This window comes from Strix uralensis, chromosome 3 (genome assembly GCF_047716275.1).
Source record: "Strix uralensis isolate ZFMK-TIS-50842 chromosome 3, bStrUra1, whole genome shotgun sequence".
NCBI classification, from domain to species: Eukaryota; Metazoa; Chordata; class Aves; order Strigiformes; family Strigidae; genus Strix; species Strix uralensis.
The window spans coordinates 52,681,731-52,705,195 of NC_133974.1; the positions used below are offsets into that span (position 1 = coordinate 52,681,731).

Genomic DNA, 23,465 nt, shown 5'->3' on the forward strand with positions numbered 1-23,465 from the left:
TGCTCACTGTCCATCACACAGTGTGTGAGAGGCTGGGCCACTGCTCATTGTTCTATTAATTACTGCTCTATCCAGACTGACCTTTTCCTTTTGAAGAAAAAAAAGAATCTAGTATTCTTGCTGACAGCAAAGCTGAACTGAAAATCTCCCTGATGTGACATAGTAAACTTCAAAATTCTGTTTCTCCTTCATCAGCTGAACTGTGTGAGAGCAGAGCCACTGTAGCAACACATTCATACTTCCTGACTCCAGGATTAACACAAAGAGCACATTCTAAACCCTTTGAAAATTCAGAGGACAGACATTGTACCAACTGAAGTTACATCTGAATAAACACTGGTAACTCCCAAGCTGGTGCTGTATTTCCTATGGGATGGCATTACTGGACAAGTCAAGCATGAGAATACTTCAGCTCTGATCAGTCATTACAGTCTCTGGTAGTCCGTTGTGCTGGGGTTCAACCCTTTGGGTCTCTTGCCAGATACTCTTCAGCTTCAAAGAACTAATATAAAGTAACCCAAAATATTTAGTACAGAAAACCTGAAGCTTTCATTTCCGTAAGTGAAGATTAAACAGCTGGAAAAGGCCTTATAGCCATGCAGCATAAGCAGGTCAGGGTCTTCCTTTCGTGAATCTTTTATGTAACCTGATCTTGAACACATCCTTGGCACATATTGAAACCATTCTCACAGTTAATGATTTTCTGTCAAGTTTGGCTAGTCCCTTTTTTTTAAATAACATTAATAATTTACAGTAATTATTTACCACATATAGCATTTTTGTAGCAGGAACACCTTGTTACATTCTGGCAAGTTTAAAAGCTTCATCAATACGAGCTGTCCTAATAGGTACTTGTCTCCTACATTGTTCATATTAGTCAAGCAAATACAAATTTCAGCGCTAACTATGGAAAAATGTGTCAATAATTAGCAAATTCCCTATCCAGTGCCATTTCATATGTTTTCAGTTTGTGGTCCCTAAAAAAGATTAATGATTATTACATCTATTTCAAATAGGAGGTACTACCCCTCAGAAGTGGGCATTTACAGGGGCAAAGCTGAAAACACATAAACAGTATTTTTCAACTACACTGCATTATTAATCTAGTGCACATCTGCCTCTAGCACAAGAAGAACTTCTTAAAATGCTGTATAACAATTTCATTATAAATAAAATTTCTGTTTAAATGCAACTGCCAAAAATAAGAGGTGCTTGGATACAGACAGTACCCATTTTAACTTGTTATGTACCAGAACCACTGGAAACAGGGCCACATAGGCCCTGAAAGGTTGTATTGGATACTAAATGTTTTCTATCTGATGTCACGGGAAGATCTTAAATATACTGGAGTAATACAACCATTCCTATAAGGATGGCTCAATTTCCTATGCTTTCTTTTACTATCATTAGGTTTCAGGACTGATCCGTGGTAAAAGATTTTTAGTTTGAGGTTTTTGGTTTGGTTGTGGGTTTGTTTGTTTGTGTTTGTTTTTTGTTTGGACTTTTTGTTTGTTGGTTTTGGTTTTGTTTGTGGGGGTTTTGTTTGTTATTGTTTGTTTTACTTTGCTCTCCAAGACTTCCAGATTCCCCACTTTCCCCAAATTTACACTGAACCTGAATGCAAACCAGTTTTGCTCCCTGGCTCTGGAAAGAGGGGGGGAGTGAATGCCTTTGCAGCGTAATCCTTTCCCTAGACTCCTCACTGAACAGCATGCTCAGGTCCCATTCAAACCTATTCACCAGTGACATATCCTTCCACTGTAACAGTACTTCTCAAGTACTACATAATAAGTTTACAAAAGGAAAAAATAGCCTTTTAAAGATGGTCACTTGTGGTTGATAAACAGACTTCCATATGTATGTCTGGGTGCACAGATTATTAGAATATCTGTATGGCTGCCCATGTCCCAGTTTTAAAACCTGTGACTCTAACAGCTTTATAGGTCAGCTACTAAAGCTGAGAAAATCCTGCGTGTCCCGCTCTACTTTAACGCTGTAGCCAAGGAGCAAGTACAAAAGGATGCTGATAAAGCTGTTTTAATGATAGGGCTGATTAAGCAGACAAATGCTCATGTATTCTTTCTTTTCTATGGCACAATAATCTCATCTCTGTATTTGTCCCAATATTTTGGAAACATTCTTGAATATCATGGCAATTTAAGACAGTAGGACAATTTATTGAGCAATAGCCTTGATTCTCAAAATGCAACATCTTTTTCCATGCATATTAACTACAATGTTTCACTGAACACAGGACAGAGTCCATGATGAAATACTTTATGCTTTCTGACTATATCCAAGAAAAGAAACACATAAACAAGCTCTCAGTCTCATATAATTCTTTAGTAAAATTCTGTTAAAGTAAATTAAGAATGGGAAAACGTGTATTTAGCTGCAGTTGATTTGTGGAATTCATCATTAGTGAGTTTGGTCTAGCAGCTCCAACCTGCTTTTTTTTTTTTTTTTTTTGGCTGGGTTTGAACACAAGGTCTAGACTCTAGGATAGGTCTGAATGCTGGTAAAGGAAGCAAACAGTGGATGGATGCCAGAATACAGCTTCTCTACATCCACCAAGGGCTATAGCAACAACCAGGGTAATGAAAAGCCAGTTAGGACAGCCCTAGCCCAAACAAGGCAACCTAGGTCACCTATAGAGCACTAGAACATTTATGCAAGAGTCACCAAATCTTTCAAATCATGTAATCATAGAATCATTTAGCTTGGAAAAGACCTTTAAGATCATTGAGTCTAACCATTAACCTAAAACTACCAAGTCCACCACTAAATCATGTCCTTAAGCACCACTTCTGCACGTGGGATGGACTCTCAATCACTTCCCTGGGCAGCCTGTTCCAATGCTCGACAATCCTTTCAGTAAAGAAATTTTTCCTAATATCCAATCTAAATCTCCCCTGAGCAAATGAAGGCAAGGACAACAAAAACACCAACATACTCGAAACCCAAAAGGTGGCTGCGCAAGCAAACACTTGTCTGAATTTTTCAAATAAACATCAATTTGTCTAATGAAAAAGTATAACCTCTTTATAAGAAAATCTTGCCTCTCCTATGCTGAGCACAGCAGCAGATTCTAAACTTACCTGGAATCTTTACACACAGTGACTTATGAGCATAGAGATATGATAGAAAAAGTTTGTTAATTTTTAAATTGGATTTAAATACCCAGAAATTAGATTTAAAATAATAATACATCTTTAAAGGGAAATTTCTCATTTCTTCGGTCCAATAAGGTGACAAGAACATACCTGTTGCTATCACACACAGACACAAGGGAAAGGTCCTCCCTTTTGTACATTAAGGTTTCAGTGTTTATACGCTTCATTTAAACTTTAGTCAGCAAAACAGAAGGTCAAGGTAGAAGTGGTTACTAGCCTTTTAAATTTGACACTTTCTATGAAGAACTGAGAATGGGGTCAAACATTTATATGTGACAGGTTTTTCAAGGGGAAGCAAAAAATGGTGTCAGTGGGCTAAGGGTCAGAAATTTGCTCACTCATTGGTAAGCTAAGCAATGTTTACCGATCTTTAACAAACAGCATCTCAACATAACTTGACTGAAGAAGTTTATACTGTAAAGCCACAAAGCTGAATGTTCTGCAGACAGAAAAAATACCACTCAGTAATCTGAAGGATGCTCACAGCCAACCATGCATTTAAGAGTGATGTTTTATTTCGGAGCACATAATCTGTGCCATGATGTAGAGTCAAGATAATTCAAAACTTCTAAAGGCAAAACCATGTTAATTCAAATCAGTCATGAAATCTACTAACCTCACACTTTTTTTTACTTGTATGCCTCCATCCTAGCCTTTTAAACTAAGCTGCCCTTTTCTCATGTTTGTACTAAGAATTTAATTACATTTCAATTATTACACCTTAAAAATTTTGAAGCATCTTGACTCAAATTCTGAGTTCACCAAAATCAACTATCATTTTCTATAGGGCTTCAGTGTGCCAGGATTTCTTCATTCTCTCCAGAGTTATTTTAGATTGTCAAAATATTTATTTTCTCACTTAAATTTCTATTCCTCAATATATCAGCATTAAATGAAGATCCTGGATCATATGATTTCAGACTTCTGTTATACATTAGACACATCATTTAGCTTGCAACATTACACTTAAATTACTGTGGTAAGCTTGACAACACAGCTACCACAGATTTAATATGGGGAATGGCAATAGGACCAGAGGCCCTAAGTTGTCCTCTAATGCAGCAAGAGTATGGTTGCAAATAAAGAAACCCTGTTAAAGAACTTAAATCTTTCATTTACAGAACTTCAGATCCAAAAATTTGGAAATTCCAGGTTTATGGTTCTATATGCAACCTTGTGTTTTCCTTGTGTAGCCTATGCACTGAAGATGACAGAAATCCTCAAGGCAAGGAAAATGCAATCTTATCACAAATTGTACCACAGAGCACAAGAATTAAACTCTTACCAACATTAGTAGCTTGAGAATTAAACTTTTAACAACATTACAAACTTTTACCAACAAAAAGGAAGTCAGGTAAAAACGCCAGGAGTCCTGCACGGATGAACAGGGAGCTCTGGACAAGCTCAAACACAAAAAGGAAGCCTACAGCAAGTGGAAGCAAGGACACATAGCCTGGGAGAAATACAGAGAAACTGTCTGAGCAGCCAGGGATCAGCTTAGGAAAGTTAAAGCCCTGATAGAATTACATCTGGCCTGGGATGTCAAGGGGAACAAGAAAAGCTTCTATAGGTACATTGGTGATAAAACGAAGATTAGGGAAAATGTAGGCCCTCTGCAGAAGGAAACAGGAGACCTGGTGACCTGGGACATGGAGAAGGCTGGGTACTCAAAGACTTCTTTGCCTCAGTCTTCACCAGCGAGGGCTCCAGCCACACCGCCCAAGTCACAAAAGGTAAAGGTGGGGACTGGGATAATGAAGAACCACCCAGTGTAGGAGGTCAGGTTCATGACCATCTAAGGAACCTGATGGTGCACAAGTCCATGGGACGCGATGAGATGCATCTGTGTGTCCTGAGGGAACTGGCAGATGAAGTGGCCAAGCCACTATCCATCATATTTGAGAAGCTGTGGGAGTCTGCTGAAGTTCCCATTGACTGGAAAAGAGGAAATATGACCCCCATTTTTAAAAAACAAAATAAAGATGATCTAGGGAACTACAGGCCAGTCAGTCTCACCTCTGTGCCTGGCAAGATCATGAAGTGGATCCTCCTGGAAACTATACTAGGGGACATGGAAAATAAGGAGGTGATTGGTGACAGCCAGCATGACTTCACTAAGGGCAAATCGTGCCTGACAAATCTAGTAGACTTCTATGACAGGGTTACAGCACTGGTGGACAAGGGAAGAGTAACTGACATCATCTACCTGGACTTGTGTAAAGCATTTGACACTGTCCTGTACAACATCCTTGTCTCTAAGTTGGAGAGACATGGATTTGATAGATGGACCACTCAGTGGATAAGGAATGGTTGCACTCAGAGTTACAGTCAACATCTCAATGTCCAAGTGGAGAGCAGTGACAAGTGACATTCCTCAGGGGTTGGTGTTGGGACCGGAGCTGTGTAACATCTTTGTCGGCGACATGGACAGTGGGATTGAGTGCACCCTCAGCAAGTTTGCCAACGACACAAAGCTGTGTGGTGCTGTTGACACGCTGGAGGGAAGGGAGATGCCATCCAGAGGGACCTTGACAGGCTGGAGAGGTGGGCCTGTGCAAACCTCATGAAGTTGAACAAGACCAAGTGCAAGGTCCTGCACATGGGTCAGGGCAGTCCCAAACACAAATACAGGCTGGACAATGAGTGGATTGAGAGCAGCCCTGCGGAGAAAGACTCGGGAGTAGTAGTGGATGGAAAACTGAGTATGAGCCAGCAATGTGTGCTCGCAGCCCAGAAAGCCAACTGTATCCTGGGCTGCATCAAGAGAAGGTCAAGGGAGGTGATTCTCCCCCTCTACTCCACTCTCATGAGACCTCACCTGAAGTCCTGTGTCCAGCTCTGGGGCCCCCAACACAAGAAGGACATGGACCAGTTGGAGTGAGTCCAGAGAAGGGCCACAAAGATGATCAGGGAGCTGAAGCACCTCTCTTATGAGGACAGGCTGAGAGTGTTGGGGTTGTTCAGCCTGGAGAAGGCTCCAGGAAGGCCTTATAGCAGCCTTCCAGTACTTAGAGGGGGCCTACAAGGAAGATGGGGAGGGACTTTTTACAAGGGCATGTAGTGATAGGACAAGGGGTAATGGCTTTAAACTGAAAGAGAGCAGACTTAGACCAGATGTTAGGAAGACATTCTTTACTGTGAGAGTGGTGAGACACTGGAACAGGTTGCCCAGAGAGATTGTGGATGCCCCCTCCCTGGCAGTGTTCAAGGCCAGCTTGGATGGGGCTTTGAGCAACTGCTCTAGCGGAAGGTGTCCCTGGCAGGAGGGTAAGAACTAGATGACCTTTAAGGTCCCTTCCAAACCAAACCATTCTATGATTATATCATTTTTGTAAGGATTTTCAGTGCCTGTCTTCCCAAATACTCCCCCTTGCCTCCCCAAATCCTATATACCACATTCTCATCAGCAATTCTTCAACTCTTCAGTTGTGTCTCCAAGACTACTACTTTATACAGATCAAGTACATTAGCTATCAGTAGAGCAGGCTAACATCCTTGAGAGACAGAATAGACTGATAGTTGCATGAATACAGAATAGAGTGATGGTTCCATCTTCTTTCTTCTCTAAGTTGTTCTTCCAGAAACTGGGGTGGGCTCCAGCCTCAGGTGATGTCACTTCAGGGCAGGGAATTAGGTCACTGGGACAAGCGCTGAGTTCTGGCAAGGAAAGTGTGTCACAGCCTCTTTTTTTCCCTAATCCTAAACCTTCATATGCGTCAAGAGATGGCACAGGGCTATTATTTTTATGTCAACTTCAATATATCCAAGATGCAGTAAAGAACGTACTGCTACTTTTCTTCCAGCAACAGCAGTGCTTATATCTCAGAGGGTCCAAGAGGTAGTCTGGCAAGCTGCAAAGCTTTTCACGGAAACAAAAGTAAAAAGAAAAATGTTCTTTCAGTGACAACTCATCAAAAGCACAAGAAATGTAATGGGTGACACAAAAGGCAGCGTTGTAGCCTCAGGGCTACTTCCCCTACCAAATATAAAACAACTGCAGCAAGTAGAGGAAGTATGAAAGCTTCTCATTGCAAAGGTCACAAGTCTCTTTTATACTGCAAAGTATTAGGCAGGTCTAATACAGAAATTGTTATCATTTCCTCCTGTAATGATGAAAGAATTAAGAACAGGCAAGACACGCCTCTGTTTGATAAAATAGTATTTACACAGCTTTTCAGGGAACATCCACAGCTTTACATTTTCATTTTATCATATGAAAAAAATGACTGACAGTATCATCCGATCACAGGACTGGAAAGCCAGAAACTCCCGATTACTAATTATGGTGCTTTATCATTAATTTTCCCCCTCCTCCTCCATTTTTTCCCCCATCTTATTCCATCACTGCAGGTATGTGCACAATAATATCATATAATCTATATTGTACAAATAGCACGGCATATTAGAGAATTGTTGCCATTTTCTGTGCTCTTCTGAACTGTAGCAAATGAGAAGTGAGTGGTACATATTCTCTGAAAGGGAAATACACTTTTTTTCCTAATTAAATGCAGAATTTTCTAACAAAAAAGCTTTTCTGTACACAATGGAGCTCTTTGGAGGTTAACTCCATGCTAAATGAGGAGGGACAACAAGTTTATAATCTGTTGTGTGCTCTCACTTGGCTTGTGTCATTAACTATTACAACTTTTTACTAGGTCCAATATGTCAACACCTTCTGAGCTAACATAGCGTGAGCAAAAGGCCCGCTATGTGGTAGATTAAGTTATAACAAGAAACATGTGTGAAGAGTACTTTCCTGGCCTGTTCCAATTCAAAAGCCATGACAGTCTTTTCTGGGAGTTATTAAAACTTTTGATGTCTACCTTATTTCAGTCAACAGAGAGGAATGCACATGAAGAAATCTTGCGACTTAGCACAGAGAGGCTTATTGGTCCTTCTAAACAGAGTGCTTTACAATATCTTAATGTTTCTGTTACTAAGGGGTTCAGCCTTACAACTATTTCTAATAAGGCACTGAGAATAGCTCCTACATAATTATAAGCAAATCTACTGGATAGGCAACAAAAAAACCTGCTGTGAAATGTAATTCTGCTGTCAGTCACAGCTACTGCCAAGAAGTCTACTTGTGAAGCAATCCCACCTGTCTTGAGAACAAGTTATTCTACTGAATCAGTGCTGTAGTGTTGAAAGCTTCAGTTGATATTGCTGAAATAATTGTGCCTGAAGATCAAAATGATGGATTAGCTAAAAAAATTCCTCTGCACCAGAAATATGCACCTTGTTATGATAGTAAGTACTTTGTTTTCAACCAAAACCAACTTTTGTGAGTGAACATTTTAGATATGGTAGTAAACGGAGCACACTAAGAGTCTTCATTGCTGCACTAGTTAGCTAGGGTAAAGCATTTATGGAACCAGGTTTTATAACCGATCACCTTTTGGATCATTAAATGGCGACCTCATGTTTCATTCAAGAAAAGCTTTTAGCCCATTGCTGCATAAACAAAGCCTTAAAAAAAATAAAGTCAAATCAAACATCTCTAAGATGCAAGTTTAACTCTGCACCAAACCATTCATCTGCTCATGTATAAGAGGAACATTGTATTTCCAATATATCGCAAAGAATCACAATATATCCCAACTGACAGGTACAGAATGGAATTGAGTATGAAGAGGAAGTGGGAAATATGCATCTCCTAACCTCCAAATGCTGTGTCTTGCTTTCTCATGTCATCATGCATGTTTCATTTCCACATTAGGATCCATTACTTGCTCCAGGCTATGACAGACGTTGCAAGAACAACTCCCGCCTTACTCCCCTAAATCTTTTATTTAAACTGAGCTCACAACGTAGGTTGCTCAGGGAGGTCAGAGATTCAATCCTGCTGCCACAAAGTTCATCTGCCTGGTAAAGGGCAAAGTCAGTGAGATACTAGGGAAGGAAAAGCTTGTTCACATAAGAGGCCCTATAGTTATTAACAGTTGGGAAAGACGTGAAACTGATACTCCAAGGGAAAAATAATTAGAAGGAAAAAGACATGGTACTGATACTACTACTGGCAGGGAGTGTTTTTTGACCCACAAATCATTGATGATTTTTCATGTACATGGGGCTATGCATAGATGGATTTTTGAAGGTACTTCTTGTTCAAAGTGGGTTTTAATCACAAAGCTATAAAGGATATTATTACTATAAAGGATATTCTGCCTTCTGAGTATTTTAATGTTATTTTTCCTGCTCTAAAATAATCCATGTACAGTTAAGTCATATTGAATAAAAAGGCAAAAGCACCTGTTTTTTTCCTTCATATGTTTTGCAAGAGGAGAGAATCACGAATGTACGAAAAAGTATTGGGTGATCACGAGTGGAAACTTACAGGTTAATTTACAGAGCAATTTAAATCAAGGCAATTAGCAGATACTAGTTGTGACTGAAGATTCTGTGGTTTTGTGTTCCTTTTCTTTTTTAATGTCCAGAATGTGTAAATTTCTCAAGCTGAGATACTAAGTGACATCCCAGGTTCTCAGACAAATTAACCTATTCACTGAGTTAAGCAAAATAATTGATAACATGCTTGTACTGAAGCTCCCTATTATTATTAACTGATTTTATCTTCAGGACAATACCATTAAGTAACATCCCTACTTTATAGATAATGAAACACATAGGATGGATTAAATGACATGATGTAAACTACATATAACACTTGGGACTGAATCAGTATTTAAATCCAAGTCTCCTGAGACCCATCTTACTGTTCTAAGAGATAAAACTTTACTGTCTGTCCCACATTAGAGTACCTCCATTGGTTTTAAAATAGCAGAGACAGGTCTGACTCACTGTACCGTTCTCATTCTCCTGACTATTAAACTAGTACACACTCACACCTCTCAAACTCTTCAGAGTTGACAATGACCACCAGCTTTACCAGCTAATATCCAGACATCAGCATATCTGAGAAGCAAGAATAAAGCAGCTAGAAGTCAGGAACTAGTATGCTAGATCTCAAAACAGTTAATGTTTTAAAGTGTATAACAATCCTGTGGATGATATTCCTCGAGTTACCGTCAGCATCTCAAGTTTCCCAAAATACTAACTAATGTAGATTTAAAATGTTCTGTTTAAGTGACCTAGTAATACATTATAAAACTTTACATTTCTTAGGTGATTGCAGTGATAAGTTTGTGGAGCATAGCAAATGTTTCTGCTTTGGAAAAAAAAAAACCCAAAACATGTATAGTATCTTAGAGATCACTGTCAAGCAAGAGGAAAAACAGCAGTAAATCATCCAGCACCTGCAATAACTAGATAAGAAAACAACAATTAATCTTTGGTATTAAAATATTTTGCCTCTCAGAAAACGCATGAGAACAACTGTGATAATCAAAATGAAGAAAGTTTACCACATGCCAAAACAAGTTTACCACAAAATATCATCTGAATCCAATTACTTCCCATATCATGTAACATTGCCCAGGGCACGAACAAGGCTCCCTTCCTGGTGTAGCCTGAGTTTTTCTTTTCAGAGCACATAAATGAGTATTTTTCCAAACTTCTCTACTTTTCTAGTTTTTCCACAACCCCTTCCCCCCAAATCACAATCCTTCACAAATACAAATGTGGATCCCTATTCAGCAAACAGAAGCTGACTGACTATAGATTTGCTCTTGTTAATTATTTCTCATGGATGTTTAAAAGCAGTCCCCATACTCCCCTGGCTCCCCACATCACAGGTGGGAGCCTCCCCTGTACATTCTTCCTCAAGACTTTTCAGTCTTCTGGTTGGCCCCATTTGTAATTTCTGGTTTACCAGATTTTCCAGATAGGTCTTATATTTTATTTTATCTTCTTCCCCCCAGCCCTCCCAGAACAAGAGACCAGAAGAGTTTCAGGCAGTGATCCAAGATTTCCAGAGGCCCCACAGCCCGGCCAGCGTGCCAACAATCTGTGCACACACAGTAAGGACATCTGATGCACTCGGAACGTGTGGGACTCGCTGCATAGGCAATATGGAACACATATGCACATATTTCTATCCTAAATCCTACATAATACACCCCAGATATTTCCCTCTCTTTTTTTCCTGCATGAAGTCAAATGGAGTTGTTGAAACTGACAGATCCCAACATTTATTATAAATTCATTCCCTCTGATACACCTAATATTTTCCTGTGACATTTGCTTTCAAAGGCATTTGGATATCTGCTTATACCTTTCACACATTTTCAGCTTCCATAACCATATGTTAGTCTGGAAATAGAATGAGGTGACAGTGCACTGCCCAAGCTTTGAATTACAGTTTCTCTATACCTGAAGGCTTATTTGGGCTGGTAAATCCAGTTGCCACACAGCCATTTCTGACATTCCTGCTGACTTCTAATCTAGAGAAGTGAGGAAAGGTAACTAAGCAACACAGATCTCTTGGACTTTCGGATTTATTTTTTCACAATAAATAATTCCATCCTTTTTTGGTGCAGTTCAATGATCACTCTAAAGAAAGAACTCTTCTGTCAACAAAATCTAAACTATCTAAACTACTATAAGCCATCTGATGACATTTATCAAATATACTATTTCTTTAATTAAGGCAAGTGGTAAAGAGAGGTAATGTTCTTGTTTGATAGCACTGCTAACTATACAAGCTGCAACTTGATAAAAAACGAGTCTTAATTATGCTATATCCTTAATATTATGCTATAAGATACCCCAAAATGAATCACAGTAGAGACTGCCACACGCTTTCTTGAAAACCTATGATGAAAAAGAGTTCTTACTACTTACTTTACTTACTGAAGTATTATTTTCTATTTTGATGTTCCCAGAGTGAACAAAAAACCTGATTAATGTCTCCTTCCAACCTGAAAGCCAGCTTACCTTTTCCTTCATTTTGCCACAATAATTTCCTTTACTTTCCTAAGATTATAGCGCAGAAGTCTTTGCCCATCAATGAAGGGAGCACTGTGCCTTGTCACTTACTTCAACCCTGTTTTTTTAGTATTTTGAGTATAAAGGCATTTTCTGTTGTGCTGGAGACTTTCTAAAAGTTCAGTAATTTTATTAATGTTTCCATGATGGCAAGTGTTTTACATTTTCATGGATACTTGGTTTCACCTGAAGCTTGTTTAAGTTACTTTTATTTGCAAATTTTACTTCTTTGCTAGATAGAGTATTAGGATCTGATGAACACATGGTCACAGATTCTACTTTTAAATTATCGTGCTGGAAATGCAGACCGACTTCCACAGCCTACAATAAATTTAGTACAGATTTATATTGTGGTAACTGAACAGAAAGGGACCTTTGGCTTCTACAACAACTTTTTCCCAATTTGTATTCATCCGGTAAATTAGTTACTTGTAACTATGGTAGCAGATTATATAAGAAACTTTATTAACAAGTAGGGCTTAGATTATAAACTTTCACAGTTCAGGAAACTAAATATTATTCCCCATGAAACCCTAACATAGGCTTTTTACTATCCTTTCAACATGCAGAAAGCAAAAGTTAGTTCTGTTTTTCAGTATTTTCCTGACTCCTGTATCTCCTTAAAACATGATGTTATATACATGATGAACAACTACTTGTTCTGCAAGCAAATAAATGAAAAGTAGAATATTTCATTACTATGAAGGAACAAAATAAAGGGAAAAATGTCACTGAAAAACTACCTTTAAAATAATGAATATGCTTATATAATTTTGTGTAATACATAGTTCTTTCTAAACAGACTGTATTTAGTCCAATTTTTCCCCAAAGTTAAACCCACAAAACATAGCTAAGATCAGGTCCAGAAAACAAAGACAAAAATCCTGTATGAGACAGAAGTCAAAAACAGTGAGACAAAAGACAAGATTCCAATTTCATTCTTTGATCATGTATGAGAATTATTTACATGCAAGCAAGCATACCTAAGGGCTTCATTACAGGAACAAAACCAAATTGGACACTATAGTAGACAGTGTCCAGGATATTATGAATACACTGCTAACAATTAGCACTGTATGTGAAGCTAAGATAAGGAAGAGAGTACTAGATACAGAATACAGAAAATATATTTAAAATAAAACAAAATTAAGACTAAGCCAGTAAAAGCCTAAGCAAACATCTGAATTATGTAACAACTGTTGTCCAATGTTCAGTGTTGCAGTAGAGAACTAATGATAATGCATTCCTAGTAAATTCAAACAAAAATATTTCTCACAATGTCAAAACTGGAAGAGAATAGACTAAAGTGGGCATGACATTGATTTTAGCCTGATTTTACTGGTATTTACTAATTACACAAAATTATATAATATAAAAGGCATAAGAAAATAGCTATGGAAAATAAGCAGCTACACCAAATAGCCTGCCATTTCCTTTTTTCATAAATTGCTATATCTAATCACCTTTCTTTTAAATTATTATTTCCAACTGAAGAGCAGTTAAATGAGAATCTTTTAGTAATAACTCATAAATTATGTAAGTGATACATTAAGGCTCCTGAGAATTATGTAATGTTAAGAGACGTTAAAATTATATTTCTTGCACAGAGATTTAAGAGAGAGCTTTAAGAGTTGCATCCTTTGCCAAAAACATTAGCATTCAACACTAGCATGCTTAGCTCATTAAGACTGCCTTTCTTTAAGTGCACATAATGCTAGAAGCAAAACACAAGTCTGGACTCATAAACTGCATGAACATCACCGCTGTCATTTTGTTACTCACTTCTTCCCTTTCCCTTAAAGCTGCACACAGATCACCTCCCGGTACCTTTATTCTTTTCTCTTCAGTCACATGCTCCTCTAATCCTTCAGTCAGCCTATAAATCTCACCCGCAACCTTCCTTGTTTTCATTTCCATAATTTTTACTTTGCTACCCAAACCATTTTGAGTGTTCTTGTCACTCACACTGCACACCAGGTACTACACGATCCATTCACACCCATCCTGGGGATTCACTGGTGTGGGTCTGATACAAGAAATAAAAGCCTCAGAAATAATATACTATTAGCAAAACCAGGTCTCTCTGAAGCAGCAGCATCCTCTAAAGTTTCACAGGGACTCCTTGTCTGTTTTTTAGTATAGACCACAGATCCCTGAGGGCAAGAACCAGGTAATTTATGATATAATTAAAAAAACAATGGCATTATACTAATTAATTCTTCAAAGAGATATCCTAAGATAATGGTATATATCACTCACCTAAATCTGCAAACAATATGCTATCTATCAAAAATAGGTAACTGTCAGTTAAGGTAACTTCCCAGTACCATGCATGTAGGTCACTCAGTAATCTGGTCCACTCACATCCATGTTTCACAAAAAAATCAACATGGTCAGGTCAGTTTAAGCATCTAATTTACAGGCATTTAAGGTAATGCTGTTGGTATCTTCATTAAACACTTCTAGTAACTGTCTTCACCCAGTACAGGGTACAGCAAACAGAGACTTTGGAAGTTAGCATCCCAGTTTGCGTGGTGGCAAGTGCAAAGCAGGCCCTAAGGATCTGCCTCAGGCAACACGGGATTGTGCCACAATCATGGTGGGGGGCACTACAAGGCTCCATCCCCAGCATCCACTGGAGGAGATACCCTGGGAAATCAGAAGCCTCAACCGAGACAGCGCTCCAGAGGGAGGCTGCTACCACCCAGGACTCGGTTTGCAGGGTGACACTGGCCTCACAGCAGGAGATACACTCTGGTTGGGGCACTGAGTCACCAGTGAAAGGAGCTGTGGGAGGAGGTGAACAGACTCCATCACATCATGAAGAATAAAAAGGACACGAACAGGGTCACCTCAGGGACCTTGCAGAGGTTTCTGGGGGATATTGGGGTAAACTTCTTCATACAGGTACTACATGTGTTATCTTTCAGATCTGCTCCTCAGGAAGAAGGAAGAACTAGTTGGGGATATGATAATCAGTGTTAGCCTTGGCTGTAACAACCATGAAACAGTGGAATAGTGAAGGCAAGTAGCAGAACACAGGCCCTGGGCTTCAGGAAAAACTGGCTGGATCATCAGGGTCTGAGTATGGTGGTTAAGGGTATATACTTTAACCTGGAGACTGACTACAGGTGAAATACCACAGAGGCCCATGAGCCCGTATGAAAATCATCATATAAACCAATGCAAGGAATATTTTTATTTTAAAAACAAACCAAAACAAACACACATTTAAAATGTCTAACATTAACCTTAACTCATGGAGCACATGTCGTACAAGGAGTGGCTGAGGGAACTGGGGTTGTTTAGTCTGAAGAAGAGGAGGCTGAGGGGAGACCTCATCACCCTCTACAACTACCTGAAAGGAGGTTGCAGAGAGCTGGGGATGAGCCTCTTTAACCAAGTAATAAGTGATAGGGTTACAGAATGGGTTGTAGGCGTTGGAATGGGCTGCCCAGGGAGTTGGTGGAGTCCCCATCCCTGGAGGTGTTTAAGAGTAGGGTTGACTTAGCACTGAGGGATATGGTGTAGTTGGGAACCGTTAATGTTGGGTTGATGGTTGGACTGGATGATCTTCAAGGTCTTTTCCAACCTAGACAATTCTGTGATTCTGTGATTCATATTGAAAAATAAAAGCACAGTCCTCAGTTTCAATATGCATTAACATTTTATGCACTGGATCATACATCATCTGCTGCTACTTCTGGAAAAAAACTAGGTTGTCAGTTGATCATCATATCTACTATAAGGCTACCCTCCTTTACAAAACAAAGGTCAACCTCTTTCTTACACAGAACTTACCAATGGCCTTTGTGTAATGTCTGGCTCCAAGTAACAGCTCTGGAGCTCTGTACCAGAATGTCACCACAACTGGATCCAAGTCTGCCAATGGCTTCAAAGGTGAGTTGAACAATCTTGCAAAACCCATATCAGCTGGGGGGGGAGGGTGTGTGTGCAGGTGGGAAAAAAAAAATAAATAAAAGAACATTTAAAATTTTAATAGATATAAACCAGAATTTAACAGTATTGCCAAAAAGCAATTACAACAAAAGCTCAAAAACATTACAACTTACAAATCAGTTTCTAAGAAAGCAACAAGTTACTCATAACAATACTGGGCCAAATTTATCTAAGGCTAAATTCCATTTACTTCATTTATAAGACTATGAAGGATGACATTTCACTTTTAAGTGTTTTCATCATGGTATTGCAAAACTTTACATAACACAGATGTCTGTTAATTTAAATAGAACTGTAATAGAAACCTGGTTAACTGAAGTCAATAGTAGTAGGTCTCTAACGTACATTTTCTCTTTTATTTTTATATATGTTTACAAAACTGCGAGCCCTTGTGACTGCTTATATATTTACCCAAAGTGCAAAACCAAGATGACAGCAGTGTGGATTGTTTTGCACTATTTTTCAAAATATGCCTCCTACTTGATTTGGAGGAACAAACTCCAGAACCAGGAAAAAGTTTTTAACCGCAAATTAATGAAATCAGTGAGTGTATACTGCTACAGAGGTATATTTTAAATGTAAACATTCATTTTATATAACTCAAAAATTCTCCCTAGGAACAACCTTGCAAGTAACATTAAGAAATGCTAGACGGGAAAGTACAAAATTTGGGTGTATATTCAAAACCACACATTTTAATTCAAGTCTGAAACTTAGCTTTTACACAACTTCACCTAAATCTTTCTGCTTCCAAAGTTATGAAATGTCAAGTATAATTTTCTTGCAGTTACCCACACTAATACAAGCATATGAATGAAAAATGGTTAGCTGAACGTTTTCAAGTATAGCAAAAGCTAATGAAAAGAAGATCTAGTGTATTAGTTCTTTCGTGATGATTGCCACGTGCTTTATTTAAAAAAAAGTTTATATCCACATGACTAAGGCTTATGATCCGCACAGGTAATTAGATTTTGAATAAAGACCATCACAGTTACATGCGTTTCCCACCTTGACGCCAAATAGCCTTGTGTATAGTAAAACTTTGGACCTCTACAAACACATGCCTTGATGTTATTTATACAAAAATAATAAAGAACAAATACAATTTATAAGTAACAATATTATACTAACTAATCATAGTATAAGTCAAAAGAACCCTAGCCATAGCCATTCTTCTATATGCTTATTACTTTGTTTCTTACAGACGCTTTTATATTACCAGATAGCCTTGGTGCTATCTACATAATAATGCTTGGAATCTCTTAAAGCTTGTAAACTCAGTGAATGAGATTTAAAATTGAACTAGATGTTGTGCATACATACACTCAAAGGATAATGAAAATCTGTTTCTATCTTACACTGAAGATGTAATTTTTTAAGTAATTCCTTAGCAGTGCAATGACATTTTCTCAAAACGTTTACCTATTTTGACTCTTCCTCTTTCAGGACCTTCACCCATTACCAGAATGTTTGCTGGTTTCTGGAAAACAAAAAGCAGAATATTTAGTTACCCAGCCTTTGATTATTACCTTCAAGAATAATAAAAATATGTATATTTATTTTATAATGAAAACATTTCTATAAACACTCTTACAGGTTTAAATTACCATACCTTTATGTTTTGCTGACATTTAGTTTTTATCCCTAGTTATGAATTTCACAGTTAGAAAAACTTTAAAGTACTCTGACATTTCACAATAAGAAATGTAATCTTTAATTAAATTTGCATTTCCATTTTTACCAGAATGATCATGTTTATTGGTGAGATTTTCTTTTACAGGAAAATTTTATACCAAGCTAACATTTATGCTACACATCAATAATCTGCCAAGAACTACTTTTGCTAGTATAACTTATTGAAAATTATGCCAAATCTTGGTATGAAAATGCACAGATGAGAGTTGCTTTTGTTATCATCACATGCAACTACATCTTTAGAGCTGTGCTTCTTTTCAGTATACAGATGATAAAAATCACATTGGCAAAAGCATTTTTTTCCACAAAGTAAGTTGATTTCACACTATGAGAACTCACTTAAAACAGGAGTATACACAGACAGATACATCCACAAGCTTTTGACAGTGTAGACAGCAGCTCTACAAGTAGAACAAAACCTTTATAGGCATTTTATGCAATCTGCAGTTGTTTGTAACCAGCTGCTTGTGAATACCATATAAAATCTGCACATGACATCACAACAATTGTTCTGCAATTAGGATCTAGGTTCCCTCAGACATCAATAGTCATTCCTTGGAAGCTCTTCCCCTATTGTGTTAACAGCTGTAAAGAAGTAAACAAGATTGAAAACATTAAGGGATTTGAATGAAGAGATACATAACAAAGTTTCAAAGCAGAATTTTTGGAAGGTTCCTTCAAACATTAATTATATTTAAAATCCCTAATGCCTGAAGAGGTCTGCTCAAGCAGGATTTGTTCAAGAATCTGGAAGAGATGCCTACAGAGCCAACATCAGAATCTCACTTAATTTCTCAGTTCCTAACACTTACCACTACTTACCTGAAATGAAACACTCAAACCAGGGTTACTGATTTGGCTCAAAATTGCAAATCCTTAGCTTTTTTTGAAAAAACAAACAAACGAAAAACAAACAAAAAGAAGCAGTACTTCACCTATTCTTTCTCCTTCCCTCCAGGAAGTTGTTCTCCCTTCCCACCTCATCCTCAGTGCTAAACATTACTTCTTCCCTGGCTCCAGCCACAGACTCTCTTTCCAACCCTGCTCCAGATACCACTGCCTCTTTTCCTGCTCCTTTGTAAATCTCAGGATAATTCTCAACACCATCCCTGACTTCTTACTCCCCAACATATTTCTGGAACCCTTCAAGAGGGAATATGCACTCCCTTCTTCAAGAATGCAAAAGCTATTTTAATTGATCTTGACTAAACACTCACCAGCAAATCTAGGAAAGATAAAGATTATGCTTGCTCTTAGCTAATATGTAATGATAATGAAATCAACACTTCAAGGCAACTGCTCAAACTCTGGTTTTACATTTATGTATTACCCTGAACTGAATATTCTGGAGAACAGAACAATCCCATTCTGCATATTCAGAAACCAGGCCACAAGGGAAGCATGCAAGTTTGCACTACTCTTTACTTCTGTTAGAAATCACATAGCTAAAATTGTCCCAGACGAGGCAGCAAAATTCCAGTTTCCTTGTCGGAATTCTTCCTTAAAATCCTGCCCAGCAACCTTGATTGAGAGTTTAGTATGAATCAAAAACACTTCAATAGACCTTTACATTCAGGATTGGATTTTAGGCACTATAAAATGCATTTATTTGCCACATGAATAGAGCTGATAAAAATGTAGTTACTGCACTGATTTCCAGGTCAGGTTTTTTTTCATAGAAGAATTATATTGTAAGAGATGAACTGTATAGCACCAGGAGATGTACTAAGACAAAATTTAAATCCAGGCAGATATAACAGGATTCTCAAAACAAAGTATCTCGTAAGGTTCATATTTTACCTGTAACGTTACAAGATTCTTCAAGCAGCAATTTATTCATAGAAAAAAAATCCTGTTTTTTCTGCTGACATAAGCCACAATATTCACAAAATAGTTCAGGTTGGAAAGGACCTCTGGAGATCATCATGTCCAACCCCCCCACTCAAAGCAGCGTCAGCTGCAGCAGATTGCTCAGGCCTGAGTCCAGCTGGGTTTTAAACATCTCCAGGGATGGAAACTCTGTGAAACCTCTTCCAGTGTTTGACCACCCTCGCAGTAAAAACAGGTTTCTTTGTACATTTAATTTATGCCCACTGTCTCTCATCCTGTCACTGTATAGCACTGAGAAGAGTCTGGCTCAGTTTTCTTTACTCCTGCTTATCAGGTATATATACACATTGGTAAGATCCCTGCTGAGCCTTCTCTTCTTGAGGCTGAACAGTCCCAGCTCACTCAGCCTCAGAAAGACACTCTAAACCCCTAGGCAACCTCATGGCCCTATACATACAGGGGTTACACTAGGTTAGAATCTATGGAAGCAAGGAATTTGTCCATTTATGTATTTTTAAGCCAGAATGGTTTAAAGGTGCTGTTCCGTTTAAAATTTAAATCTGTACTAATATTTAATCCACTGAGGATTAGAATTCTACTTGGGCAGCCAGCAGAGAAGATGCTGATTTATAAATTTACCAGATTACATATCCATTAGCTCTCGTGAATCTATCGGAGAGAGTCGGGGGGAATGGGGAGAGGATAGAAAACAGAGAAGGAATAAAGTGTGAAACAATTGAAAACTTAGTCTTATTTCCAAAAGAGCAAGTGTTTCTCCTGAGGCACCACCATCATGGATGGCATCCTAATGCGTGCAGGATCTCACTGATCTGCAGACCACTGCCTCAGTAACAGCTTGTGTTGCAGCAGCTTCCTGTGAGTTGAGAAGTCTTCATTCAAACCTGCTCAGAAGGAGAACACACCTGAATTTGCTTATTTCCTACATGAGCAAATTACTGCTTGGTTATCAGCTACCAAAAAGATAAGAACTTTCTGAGTTCCTCTTGCTAATCAGACCTGTTCTGGTTAGGAAAGCATTTTCAACTGTATGCAAACTGAACCAACCAAATAGTAACACTAACTTGATAGGACCAATCTTCCTGAGATGAGACAAGTGACATCCAGCTCCTGTGTCCATGAAATTTTTATTCAATAAACAGCTTCAGGGGAGCTTAAAACACAGGTCATGTGTTCTGTGGTTGTTTTACACAATAATGGCTTAAACACTGTAAAGCAAAACTCCTCACCTCCCCAGAGTCTTCACGATACACAAGCCAAGCTGAGAGCAATCCAACCCTCACGGAGCAGGGGTGCTTTCCTGGGGCCTTGGCTAAATGAGTGGCACCAAGGCAGAGTAGCAGAACTCCAGGTGTTCAGGTATGGAGGAAAGACTTTGGGTTATTCACAGGGATTATTTGGCATCACAGATCCTCAGGAAAGTAGGTAATTAATGTTTCCATCATGAGGTAAGTGAGAGGACTGCTAAAGGGAATGCAAACAACTTCTGCTTTTTGGAGAAGGGAGAACACGTTAGTCTAATCTCTGGATATGTAGGATTTTAAGTATCAAAACATTTTACTCTGAGATAGTCACTTCATAGTCTATAATAATAGTTACTGGACAGCTGCAAAAATCAGACTAAAAAGTGGGAATCGGAGAAATTAAAAAGCCCCATACCTCATGTATGTTCAGGCTAAATGCAAGTTATAAGTACCAGTCTAGTTCTTGAAACAAATCTTACTGTTGTCCAAGTGATGACAAAAATGGGGTTTTAAGTGGAAGAAAACATGAAGGCACAAACAGCTAAGAGACCAAAACCTGACGCGTGCTCAGAGTAAATCACGTCTCTTTCTGAGGACAGAATTTTATTTAAGAAAGTTTGAGAAGCCCTGCTTAAAATTATTAACTAACTCCTTAGGAAAGGGTGAGGTAACACAACGAGGACTATACTTGTGAGCCAGTTACATCCCAATTAATAGCCTCTCTATTTTCCTCAAACTCTCCCCTTGCTGAGAACACAAAACACCAGCTGGGAAGCAAAGCGAAGCTGCTCCGTCTCCACCTATCTAGTTGCTATAGAAACAAGAGAAACAGTAAGAGTTAGGAGTATCACATTTAAGATCAGCTATAAAAATGAACAGAAAAATCCCTGCTGAGAAATGCACTTGAGATTTGACTGTCTAAGGAATATTTGCAAAAAGAGCGAGGTCAACAGCAACAACCGACTGTGGCAAAAACTTGAAATATCTGCAAAAAAGGATGTAGATGGCAATAATTTAATGGGTTCTTTACAAGTAACAAGCATAGATAATGCATTTACTTTTCTACATCAGTGGGAGAGTGGGAATAAAGCAATTAACAGATCTTGGTGGGAGAGAAATGAAAATGTTGGGCTAATAAGTATGTTTTCATAAATAATAAGTATGTTTTCATAAATGAGTATCATGAACGGGACTCATACGGACATCCATGTTATGTTAATCAATATGCTTCCTATTTAAATATTTAGACAGTAGGTTAGAATAAAGATTGAAGGAAAAGAAACCACGTATGGTTTTGAAAGAGCATTATGGGTCAAAACAGGAACAACAGCCTAACAATAGATGGCAATACTTTAGTTTTAAAGGTTATTGTTGTTATCTCCCCAAGTACAGTGGTGACACAATTCTTAAGAGATTTAGTGCAGAATTACATTCCTGTGAGAAAATGTCCACAGGGACATACCAATTTCCATACACCATTCTTTAGTGTTTATCTCCAAACAAATGTGTTTCCCTTTTGGGATGTATCACTGGACAAAGAATAATCTGAAATTAAGAGGCTTCTATTGTAAAAGATGTTGCAAGTCTTTTAGATAAAAGCTCTCCCTACAACTAAAGAAACTGGCTTGTGATGAGGTCTTTTCAAGTCTCAATTATTTAAAAAAGCAGTTGTAAACAGCACAGTGTTGATACATAGACGCACTTTCAATTCACAAGCCAAAACCAAAGGTCCTAAATGAGATGACAGTGTTCCACTCTGCAAGCACTGCTTAAAAGACCACTGAGCCTTTACATTCAAGATTAAGAGAGCGCTGCAGATTCTTCACAGAAATTTGCAAACAAAGCTTTTGCTCTTCTCATCCACAAGGGAATGTTGGCACTTTCCTGCCGTAAGTCAATGCTATTCAAACCCAGACATTGTTTTCAGATCAATATACTGGCATACTGGTACCAACACTTTTGATAACAATTCATCTAATTAATGCAGGATTTTAAAAAATAAATGTTTTTTTAAAAGATTTTTATTATGCACTGCAAACCTCCAAATCATTACCACTTCCATTCACATTACTTCCGTATATTGAAAACAGTATAGAGAATTTGTTAAAATCACTTCCCTCTCCTTTTTTAGAAAACTGGTCAACATTTTTCTGATACTGAAGCACTAGACAAAAGTTTACCATATAAAGTATCTTCACATCTGCTTCTCTTTACAGGCTTTACATACTGTGAAGTCATATTAGAGTCACCACTGATTACACAGCATCACTTTCAACTTTTTTTCAGTTGTTATCCTTAACTTCACAAAACCCCCCTATTTCATTATATTTTTTGCCTAGGTTTGTAAATCCATACAACTTTCTTCTATGGTTTCTCTGTTAGCATTATTGACCTTGCAAAGCAGTATTATTAAAAAGTCTCAATATATTTATATTTCATTCAAATCAATAAAGTTTCTACAGATATTGTCAAATTGGACAAGGTCAAAAATAATCTGATTACTACAGTACATGATCTAAAAAGGCAGTAAAAACACAAGGAATGCAAAATGCTTTGAAATTGCACACCATTCAAATGAAATAAAAACTTGTTTAAATCTAGAAAATAAAAAAAAAAAAGAGGCAGACACATCAATATATGGAAACACAGGAAGCAAAGA

The 23,465-nt window shown here is 38.1% G+C and overlaps 1 protein-coding gene across 3 annotated transcripts in view; it reads right to left on the reverse strand.

The window, feature by feature from the left end:
- The window catches only part of CDK19 (cyclin dependent kinase 19), a 130,790-nt gene that overhangs the window by 21,681 nt on the left and 85,644 nt on the right, over window positions 1–23,465 (reverse strand). For all 3 annotated transcript variants that reach the window (XM_074862292.1, XM_074862293.1, XM_074862294.1), the window contains 2 exons: window positions 17,442–17,499; window positions 15,861–15,992 (listed from right to left, as the gene is read on the reverse strand). In XM_074862292.1, the coding sequence (XP_074718393.1) occupies window positions 15,861–15,992; window positions 17,442–17,499 (190 nt within the window). The remainder of the gene's footprint in view (window positions 1–15,860; window positions 15,993–17,441; window positions 17,500–23,465) is intronic.